This window comes from Ovis canadensis, chromosome 17, assembly GCF_042477335.2.
Source record: "Ovis canadensis isolate MfBH-ARS-UI-01 breed Bighorn chromosome 17, ARS-UI_OviCan_v2, whole genome shotgun sequence".
Classification (NCBI taxonomy): domain Eukaryota; kingdom Metazoa; phylum Chordata; class Mammalia; order Artiodactyla; family Bovidae; genus Ovis; species Ovis canadensis.
In genome coordinates this window covers 61,064,884-61,076,292 of record NC_091261.1, presented here as the reverse complement: position 1 = coordinate 61,076,292, position 11,409 = coordinate 61,064,884, and the positions used below count along the sequence as shown (strand labels likewise).

At 53.4% G+C, this 11,409-nt stretch overlaps 1 protein-coding gene across 1 annotated transcript in view; it reads left to right on the top strand.

Moving 5' to 3' along the window:
- The first annotated feature begins 2,241 nt into the window (after positions 1 to 2,241).
- The window catches only part of TMEM132B (transmembrane protein 132B), a 399,927-nt gene continuing 390,759 nt past the window's right edge, over positions 2,242 to 11,409 (top strand). Inside the window, exon 1 of the mRNA XM_069557618.1 lies at positions 2,242 to 2,692. Coding sequence (XP_069413719.1) covers positions 2,626 to 2,692 — 67 coding nt within the window. The 5' untranslated portion in view covers positions 2,242 to 2,625. The remainder of the gene's footprint in view (positions 2,693 to 11,409) is intronic.

Here is an 11,409-nt window from a genome sequence, read left to right as displayed (position 1 = left end):
GACCCTTGGCCTGGGGACTCGCTGGACAGGTTCACCCCCTTCCCTTGCACCCCTGCCAGAAAACGACCTCTTATCTTTGGTCACAGCCCTCCAGCTCTGTTGCCTGGTCAAGATGCCTGGGGCATTTTAGCATAGACAGCCCGGGTCACTCCTGCTTTGCGCTCCCTGCGGGAACTTCCCTCTGAGTCCCTTGAGTTTGGGTTGTCCCCTCTTCTGAGCTGGAGAACTCCCCACTGCCATCAACCCACACAGGTCTGGCACACAGTGGGTGCTCAGCTCAGCAAATACTTCTGAATATGCTGGGGAAAGAGAAGCGATAGCTGTGCACAGCCCGGCACGGAGGATCCCAGTAAAGCCCTGGCAGCTTCTCGGGGATCATCCTCCTGCTCTGGGGAGACAGTCACAGAGAGAGGACTGATGGGCCCTGTGCAAGGCCATCCCAGACCCACAGTGACTGCCCATTGTCCAGCCTGTCTTGTGGCTCTCCTTGCATCCCAGGCTTCCAGCCCAAAGAGATCTCAGCGGGGGCAGGAGTTCCCTGCAAAAGGAGTCTATTAGCTGCATCGGAAGATCCCTTTATGTCTCGCAGTCAACCTGGGCCTGAGACTGGCCACCTGCCCCTGGCTCTTTCCTTCTTTTATCTAGGAAGAGCTGAGTGCTGCCGCTGCTAATGAGCTTGTCTGTACTAATGAAGCAGGTGCCCTGTCCCCCGACATCCCTCCTCGCCAGCTGGGAGGGGCGGAGGATTGTTCTGCTGATGTGAGCTCTGGGCCCACAGAGGCAAATCAGATACATAATGATAATGACCATCATGATGGGAATGATAATGTGCATAGCGGATCCCTTTAAATGCGCTCTTACTTCATAGGTCGGGGGCTTTATATACGTTGTCTGGAACACCAGGAGGACGCGGCAGTGGTTTCCATTTCTCAGATGCGAGAGACGGAGGCTGCGGAAGTTGAATGACTCCCTCCAGGGCCGCACAGCTAGAGCGGCAGAGCCAGGATTCTCTGCTTGGTCTCCAGGCCTCTTAAGTCTCCCCCCAAATTTGTCTTTGCATCACCCCACCGCCGCCTTATTGACTGTTTCCTAGGAGTTTGACCCACTTTTTCATGGAAGACCGAGATACTGGAGCCAGGGGCTGGTAGGATGGGGGCTGGGGCAAAGACTCCAACGCAGGTGGATGACCCCTTCCCGCCTCACCCTTTACACTTCCGGCTCTGAAGCAACTTTCAGGGCATCTGAGGACCGCGGGCGGTGCCCCCACGTGCACCCAGCATGATTCATCCATTTTGTTTCGGCGCCCCCCCCCCCCCCACCAACCCTCACGTCCCTGCCTAGCCTGGTTGCGGCGCCCGGGGAGGGGGTGGAAATCTAGGACTTCCGGAAAATGGGTGCTGTGACCCCCGCGGAGGCCCTGCCCCGAGGCTGGAAGAATCCGACCACTCGGTCCTCATCCCTGCCTCCGCTACACCCCCGCGCGGTCGCTGTCTGACCCTGCGCGGGGAACTCTTTCCGGGGACCTCTCTGGCCCGCGCCCCCTCCCTCCGCGCGCTCTTAGGGCCTGCGAGAAATGGGCAGGCGAGCCCTCTAGCTCGGGTAAAGAAGGGTCCCCCAAGGGTCTGCGCTTCTAATTAAGCGTGGGTAGCCATCCCTAAGGCGCCTTCGATCTCTCAGGACCCCTGACCGCGCCCAGCCAGCGCGTCCACGCCCCGATCCTAGTGCGCTAAAGAAACTCCTCAGGTAGCCCCCAACTCCCGAGGCCTCCCCTGCCTTCCCCTCCCCCACAGCCCTCCCCCCCCCCCCCCCCCCAAGCTGTGCCAGACCTATCCCAGGACCTCTGGTCTGCGCAGTCCCGCAGTCCCTGTCCTCCGCAGACGCCTCCCCCCAGACTCGCTGCCCGGTTCCTAGGACCCTCCCCATCTCCCTCGTCCCGCGACCTTGGGAACTCTCGCCACTACGCCCCGAATGCGCCCGGATCTGTCCGCACTTTGCCCAGTAGGTCATCCCTCCGGCGGTCCCTGTCCCCGCCAACGCCCTGACCACCCCCGCGGGGCTTCCCAGGCCTTCTGCGGCCGGGCGCCCTCCCCCCGGGACGCCGGGGAGTGGCACGTCCCGCCGCCTATCGCCGGGCGGCCGCCTGGTGCCCGGTCTCCCGGCGGCGGCCCCTCCCCCGGCCGCCCCGGCCCCTCCCTCCTCCCGCCTCGCCTCCCTCCTCCCCGGCTCTCGCGCGCTCGCTCACTCTCTCGCTGGCTCGAGGGGCGGCCGGCAGCTGGCGCGGGCAGAGGCGGCGGTGGTGGCAGCGGCGGCGGCGCGACCGGAATGGGACGGGCGCCGGGGCGCGGGAGTCGCGGCGGCGGCGGCGGGGGCTGCGCAACTCGGGCCAAGTGCGGGGCGGCGGGCCAGGGCGCCGGGCGCTGAGCCCCCGCGGCCCCCTGCTCCCCGGCCGCGCACAGCTGAGCCCGGAGAGCGCACTGAGGCGCAGCCAGGGAAGCGCCGCCAGCGTCGGCCGCCTGCGTCTGGGGAAGAGCGGCGCCTTGGGAGCTAGCCATGCCCGGCGCCCCAGCGTAGCCGCGGGGGCCGCTCCCGGGAGCCGCGGGCCGGGCCCACCGCGCGCCGAGGACCATGCCGCCCCCGGTCCGGGCGCCGCCGCTCGGGCTTCTGCTGGCGTTGATGGCCCTCCGCTGCCCAGGTAACGCGTTCCCAGTCCCCATCCCCGACCTCGGCCGCAGCGCACAAAGTTGGCTCCCGCACGGGGCAGCCACCTCCTTCTCAAGTCCCCGGCAGCTTGCGTCTCCCGAACTTGGACAGATCTAAGGATACTCTGGGAACCCAGGGGTCCCCAGCACGTACCCCTTCGCCCAGCGCGAGAGCTTGCCCGCCTTCCTCCCCAAACCCCCAGCTTTCCTGCGTATCCTTTCAGCGCGCAAGAGGCAACAGACCGGGTGCGCTCAGCCTCACAAGGCGGGTGGGGGCGCGCCTCCAGGAATCGAATCGCCTCTTTGCCTTGCCTTGGGGCAACATCCCCTCCAGGACCCGGTTCCCGCAACGGTTTTGCTGTGGCAGAGTCGTTGGGCCCCTTCTCTCCATTTCCTGATGCCCGCGGACGCACCGCCGGCTCCCCCAGGACACCTGCGGGGCCCCACCTTGAGGTCGCCTCGGTCGGAGCTGTCTGGCTGGTGCGCAGTCCCTCCCCAAGCCCCGCGGCACCCTCCTGCTTTTACATCCCCGCCGAAGGTGCCCCTTCCTCAGGTGGCCTTCCCTTGGCTACGGCGCAGCCCACTGTTAGCCTCCTGGAAACGCGGGCTGCCCCAGCGCCCTGACCCCAAGGCGGACAGGCAGTTCCGGGCGCGCAGAGGCGCCTGGAACGTAGTGATGCCTAGAGCCATTGCTTGGGTACCATGGAGCTGGGCTCCCCGCTGGCTTCGGCGCAGCTGTTGCCAAAACCTAGCGAGTGGGGAAAGGCAGGATAGTCAGGTATTTTGGGTCATCGCTGGAGTTTGAAAAGCTTTCTACCACCTTGGTGTGGTTACACGTTGGTTCCCGAGGACGTTTATCCTAAAATGCCAGTTCCTCCCCTCCTCCCAACCCAGGCAGCGAAGAATATGTAAAGGCTTAGAGGAACGGGGAGCAGTCACCAACAGCATTCATATACATTTGGAGAGCTTGGTTCTCCAAACCTTTTAACATCAGGATCCGTGATTTGAGAGCAGGCAGCTTTCGCTTGAGACAATTTCTTCTCATCTTGTTGATAAACAAACCACACAGCCACCCAGAACGCAGCAGAAAAATACAAGTGTAACTTTTCAGCTTCAACTGTCTTGGAGGGTTGCAGTCAGGAGCCAACGTTGTTTGCCAACTTAATGTGTGATGTATTTGCATGGAAAAAGTAAATATTGTCTTGCTTCGAGATGCCCTTAAGTGACCGAAAATATTAAATAAAACCTTCCACTCGGAGAAAGCCTACTGTCAGAGATATCCATCGGCGTTCAGCTTTGGCTCAATTTAGAGAGCCGTGTTGGGCTTAACTGTGGATGAATCTTCAATCTACTTGGCTAATAAGCAGCTCTGATCGCTGTTCAGCTCTCCGCGGTCTTCTGTGGCACCAAAGGAGGGGCTGTTTCCTGGGGCTGGGAGTTTCCTCTTAGCCGAAGCCCTGGAGCCTGTTCTCCAAAGTGCACAGTCCCCTCGGACTTGAAAATTGCAGTTTTTGTCTCAATTTTGTTTCTGAACGGGGTGGAGGGGTGGGGGTGGTCAGAGTTTGCCTGGATGTGCTGCTAAGTGAAGACAAGAAATCTCCCAGAGAGGCTGCCTGCCTAATGCTTTGGAAGGGAACATGGTGAACCTCGGCTTCCCCCTCCGCTAGCAACAGAAGAGCTGGTGCCTGTCTCTGGGGGGCCCCGTCCTGGCTGGGAAGGTATACCATCCCTGAAACCTGGTGCTGGCCCGGTTCCGAGTCTGCCCCCAGGTCTCAGCTGGGCAGCTCATTCTGACAGGTGCTGCTACGGCAGAAACCCCACTGCTGCCACCAGGTCCTTGCAAGCACACATAAGCCTTTCTCTGATCCCCACCAGGGACATAAAGAGACAACAGTTGATAACTCTATATTTAGCACCAGTTAGGAGAGCTGGGAGGAAAAAAAAAAGAAACAAGGTTGAAATTCCTGAAAGATACTTAGCTGCCTACCTTTGGTTGAAAGGTTCGGAGGAATTAGCTAGAGCATCCTTCAGAGCTGGTTGGATTTTCTGGTTAATTTCTGGCGTGATTTCCTGACCACATTTGACTGAGGCTCCAGGAGAGGGGCTGGAAGAGTTCAGAGGCGAGGAAGGACACACTCTCTTCCCCCATCACACACAGGGGCTGTCTGCTTTGTGCCCCCCTCCCCCCGCCTGCGTGGGTCGCTGCCATGGTAAAGAGTGTGGTGGGTGTACTTCTTTGAGCCTTGCAAACGCTTAAACATATGGAACTGTACTTGGTAAGAGTCAGCACAAATCCCCCGGCTTAGCGACTAGGGGGCCCCCATTATTCAAGCCACTTTTGTGCACGCTGTGGCTTTGCAAATTAGCGGCGCTGTTCCAGTGCCTGCTGGGGAAAATGGACGTGCCTTGCTCCATTGACCCATTGTGCTCGGGGTCTAATAAAATCAGGGTGGGTGGGGAACCCCCGACAGAGGGTCCTTGTGAGTGGCAGAGCCTGCTAGTCTGATGGGAGGGTGGGCGGGGGAGACTTTGGCTTCAAGGCAGAGATGCTCTTAGCCGTGCCTGGCACCTTGGCGTGGCATGTGGTATATTTCTTTCTCATTACAATAGTGATTTGGTGGGGTTGCATGTGTGTGGTGTTGCTCTTTGGAGAGGTGGCCTTGGGGATGACGGCGAGTGGTATGCCAGTGCTGTCGCCCCCCCCCCTACTCCAGTGATTTAGTGGCTGTACTGTGGAGGTTCCCAGAGTAAATCATTTCATTCTGCCTTCCTTACCCCCGCCTGCCACCGGATGCAGGGAACTTGGGAGGCATGAGGCTTCTGCATGAGCTGCGATGCTTGAAGCCAACAATGAGGGAAGTGGTTGCCATGGTCCAAAGGAGCACAAGAAACCCCTCATTTGTTGACGTGAAATCTGAGAGGGTGGTCTCTGGGAGCAGAGCTCTTGCAGGGGCCTTGTGCCTGGATGTACGCGGACTCTCCCCCACCCCCCCCATTGTATGTGGCTGGACACCTCCTTTTTATTTTTTTTTCTCCTGGCTCTAAAACTGAATGAGGATGGAGAGAGTGCATTTCCCTTTGAAGCTATGGGATTCAGCAGATGAATCACCTCCCATCACCATAGGGAGATGGAGGCACCCTGGCACCTGAGGCAGCAACATGGGGTGGTAGTGGTCCCACCAAGTCTTTCCAGAGTGAATGGTTGGACTTGGAGAGCAAGAAGTGTTCCGGAGCATCTCCTCCAACAACCCTCTCTGCAAATGGCAAAGGAGACTCAGGCATGGAAAGTGACTTGCTCAGGGTCACACAGTGAATTGGTGACAGATCAAGGCTCATGGTTCCTGTAATTTCTCTCTCTCTCTCTCTCTCTTTTTAAACTCCTTGCCCAGGACTTTTCCACTGTACACAGAGGAGCCTTTCTGGTCAAGGAGTTCTACTTTCTGGTCCTTCAGAGGATTGTGACTCCATTTGAGGAGCCCAAGGTCATGAGAATGACAGCTGCTGGGGGTGGCCAAAATAGCAAATGTCAACTCAAAAGGCGGGCAGCAAATCATCACAAGGACAATGATGATGGTGGTGGTGGTGGTGATGATGTTGGTATGATGTTGGTGATGGTGGTGGGATGATGGGATGATGGTGATGTTGGTGATGATGTTGGTGATGATGGTGATGGTAATGATGGTGATGGGATGATGATGAAAGTGATGGTGATGATGGTGATGGGATGGTAATGATGGTAATGGTGATGGTGATGATGGTGGTGGTGGTGGTGGTGATGGTGGTGGGATGATGGGATGATGGTGATGAGATGATGATGATGGTGATGATGATGGTGATGGTGATGATGTTGGTGATGATGGTGATGATGGTGATGGTGACAGTGATGGTAATGGTGTGATGGGATGATGATGGTGATGTTGGTGATGATGGTGATGATGGTGATGGGATGATGATGAAAGTGATGGTGATGATGGTGATGATGTTGGTGATGGTGATGGTGATGATGTTGGTGATGATGATGGTAATGGTGGTGGGATGATGGTGATGATGGTGATGAGATGATGATGATGGTGATGATGATGGTGATGGTGATGATGTTGGTGATGATGGTGATGATGGTGATGAGATGATGATGATGGTGATGGTGATGGTGATGGTGATGATGTTGGTGATGATGGTGATGATGGTGATGGTGACAGTGATGGTGGTGATAGTGATGGGATGATAATGATGGTAATGATGATGGTGATGGTGATGATGTTGGTGATGATGGTGATGATGGTGATGGTGACAGTGATGGTAATGGTGTGATGGGATGATGGTGATGTTGGTGATGATGGTGATGATGGTGATGGGATGATGATGAAAGTGATGGTGATGATGGTGATGAGATGATGATGATGGTGATGATGATGGTGATGGTGATGATGTTGGTGATGATGGTGGTGATGGTGATGATGACAGTGATGGTGATGATGGTGATGGGATGATGATGATGGTGATGATGACGGTGATGGTGATGATGTTGGTGATGATGGTGATGATGGTGATGAGATGATGATGATGGTGATGGTGATGGTGATGGTGATGATGTTGGTGATGATGGTGGTGATGGTGATGATGACAGTGATGGTGATGATGGTGATGGGATGATGATGATGGTGATGATGACGGTGATGGTGATGATGTTGGTGATGATGGTGATGATGGTGATGAGATGATGATGATGGTGATGGTGATGGTGATGGTGATGATGTTGGTGATGATGGTGGTGATGGTGATGATGACAGTGATGGTGGTGATAGTGATGGGATGATAATGATGGTAATGATGACGGTGATGGTGATGATGTTGGTGATGATGGTGATGGTGGTGGGATGATGATGATGGTGGTGATGGTGATGATGACGTTGGCGATGATGGTGATGGGATGATAATGATGGTAATGATGATGGTGATGGCGATGGTGATGGTGGTGGTGATGATGATGGTGATGGAATGATGGGGTGATGATGGATTCACATGCTTCTGAAGTTGCTCCCTGTGTTTCAGGGACCATCTCAGACTTTTCCTCATTTAACGGGATCAAAAACTGTAATACAAGCTAAATGAACACCCTCATTATTCATAGTTTACAGATGGGGATATATTGAGGTCCAGAGATGCTAAGTAACTTGCCTGAGGTCACGCAGGGTCAGCATTCCAGCCCAGGCACTGGTTTGTGCTTTATCCACCTCCTCACACAGCCAGATTTGCCTCCACAACCTTGCACAGAACTGTGTGGACAAACTAGACCCACATTCCAAGGTGGTGGGTGGTTATTTCACTTTTTTTGTGCTCTCTCTCTGCAACAAATACACCTATTAATTCAAGCTAAGGTTTCCAGCCATAGAAATCAAACAGATTGGCATCAACTCTGCAGGCACCTAGGAATCCTTTGAGTTCTGTGCCTTCAAGGGATTAGACAGTTACATTAAAGGGTGAGACTTTGGCAGACAGACACCCCCCCCACCTTTTCATTTTGTCTCCTGCCCTGGTTCTTCTAGTTCAGCGTCGCTGAGAATCAGAAACACTGCAACTAGCCCCGATCTATACTTACTGTGCATCCTAAGACCTCTGCTGATTTTACTTCATCGAGTCCTCAATGGCCCCCATGGGCTCGGGACTTGTGCTTGCCCCACTTTACAGATGAGGAAACTGAGGCCCAGAGAGGTGCCTTGGCCTGTCAAGGTCATACGGCCACAAAAGATGGGCCATGGATGTAAAAGCACAGTGTATCTGTCTCAGAGTCAGTGCTCTTAGCCACTGCCTTCTCCGTGTTTGCAAACACTGAGTTTTGTGGGCAATTTATTGGATTTTGAGACTAATTTAGGCCCAGGGGATTCAGGGATGTATTTTGAGTTGGAAATAGAGCTTAGTCTTTTTTGAGAAACCCATTTTTGGGAATTCTGGTGCCTGTAAAGGCAGCTCCTTTGCTTCGGAGCTGGGGGGGTACATTGGCAAGGCAGGGTGTGGCACATTTTTTTAGTCCCAAATACTGTTTTGAAAATACTTGATATTTTCTAGCATTTCTAGAATGTTTATTTGTAAACTGTTGTTGTTGTTCAGTTGCTCAGTTGTATCCAACTCTTTGTGACCCCATGAACTGCAGCCCTCTGGGTTTCCCTGTCCTTCACCATCTCCCAGGGCTTGCCCAAACTCATGTCCATTGAGTCGGTGATGCCATCCACACATCTCATCCTCTGTCATTCCTTTCTGCTTTTAAACTCCTTTTTAAAGTAGTTTTGCATCTTATAATTTAGCAGTATATATTTTATTAAAATTTAAAAAATTACTGAAGTATAGTTGATTTACAATGTTGTGTTGGTTTTAGGTGTATAACACAGTGATTTAGTTATACATATACATACGTTTTCAGATTTTTCCCCTTATAGGTTATTAAAAAAATATTAAGTATTGTTCCCTGTGCTATACAAGAACCTGTAGGTCCTTGTTGGTTATCTATTTTATATACAGTAGTATGCATATGTTAATTTCATACTCTTAATTTATCCTTCATCCTTTCACCTTTGGTAACCATAAAGTTTGTTTTCTAAGTCTATAGGTCTATTTCTGTTTTGTAAGGTAGTTCATTTCTGTCATCTTTTTAGATCCCACAAGTAAGCTATATTATGTGATTTCTGTGTTTCTCTGTCTGGCTTACTCCACTTAGTATGACCATCTCTAGGTCCATCCAGGACTTGGTGTTTCGGTAAACTGAGCCCATGTGGAAGGCTTCAGGCTGCCTTTGGGCCACGTCTGGCCTGCGGGCATCTCTTCTTAGTTGCCAACATAAAAAGTGGGAGATGTCTGTATCTCCATCCAGGTTTCTGGCTTCTTTCAAGAAATTGGGAGATCTGAATCTAGCCCCTTCTAGCCCCCTGACCTCTCCAAGACTCAGTTTCCCCATCTGTAGAATAAGCCCTGTCTTAGTCCCCCCTGGCTGTGATAACAAAGTACCACTCCCTGGGTAGGTTATAACCAACAGACATTTATTTATTCTTGACAGTTCTGGAGGTTGGGAAGTCCAAGGTCACGGCACCAGGATAGTTACAGTCTGATGAGAACCCTCTTCCTGGTTCATAGATACCCGTCTTCTCACTGTATCGTCACTTGGTAGAAGGGGCGAGGGAGCTCTCTGAGGTCTCTCTCTTTTAAAAATATATGTTTTTTTTTTTCTTTTGCTGTATTGGGTCTTAGTTGCAATATTTGGGCTCTTTGTTGCAGTGTGCAGGGTTCTCCTGTTGTGGAGCCTCCACAACCCACGAACTCAGTAGTCGTGGCATGCCGGCTTTCTAATTGTGGCGCTAAGACTTGGTTGCCTCATGGCATATGGGATCTTAGTTCCCCAACCAGGGATCGAACCCCTACCCCCTGCATTGGAAGGTGGATTCTTAACCCTTGGACTACTAGGGAAGTCCCTGGGGTCTCTTATAAAGGCACTGATCCCATCATGAGACTTCATCCTCATGACCTCATTCACCAAAGACTCCCCTCCCACCGTCATCACGTCGGGGGTTACGTTTCCACATATGAAGTCTGGAGGGGCACAACCGTTCAGACTGCAGCAGGCCTTGAACTCTCCTGCTGATCTTGGCACAAGGTTGGGAGACACTAACAGGGAGACTGATGGAGGGGTGTCCTTTAGGGGTGGGGGGAAGAGAGGCAGGAAGGGAGGGACTGATGGGCTCTTTGCTGCAATAATCAAACCTGTGAAGAGAAGGATAAGGCTGCCTACCAAGTGGTTTCTCACTCCATGTTTCGCTGGATTCTTGGGCCTCCCCTCAGGGTTCAGATGTATTCCCAGATGGGGAAGGGGCACTGAGACTCAGAGGAACTCAGGGACTCACTGAGGATCACACAGCCCATGAGTGGTAGGGTGGGGTCTCCTCCCCAAAGTGCCTGGCTCCTGTCTCCCCTCTCCCTAAGGTACCTCCATGGCTTGGAGTTTTGCCTCAGTCTCCCCACCTTCAGGCTTAGGTGCCTGTGACCTCGGGGGCTTACATTCTAGGGCAGATGTGGTGTGACTGAGCAAGGGACAAGAAGCCAGCAAGTCCATAACCAGGAGCGTCTCGGACAGTAATTTATGCTCCTTGTATTCAGTACAAAGCAATGCAATGTGGAGAGTATGGGTGGTCCTGCAAGACTTCTTGGAGAAGGTGGCATTTTTCTTATCTGAGACGTAACAGATTGGAATGAGCCAACCTGGAGGCAGAGGCAGGAGGAATTCGACTCTCTGAAAGGTTCTTTGTGCGGAGCCTGGCCTGCATCAAGTGATCAAGAAGGTCATTGACCACTTGAGCTCAATCATTCATTCAACAGACATTAATCAGTGCTCAGCACTGGGGACACAGCAGGGAGCAGAAAAGACACCCCCGCCCCCCACTCTGAGGAGCCACCATTCAGGCAGAGTGAGACAATAATAAAACAATGGACAGATACATAATTTAATGTCAGGTGGTAATAGCCCCACTGGGAGAAATAAAGCAGGGCCACTCATCACTTTTATTCTCCATCCAGGTGTTTGTTTGGCATCTTCCCGGCAACTCAGGGCAGGAGGGACCCCTGATACTCACTCTGCCAAGGGAAGGTGGGAAAGAGGCCCAGGATCTTTGGAGTTGAATTCTGTCATCTTCTCTTTCTCAGCCTGCCTTGGGGCCACAGTTGGGGT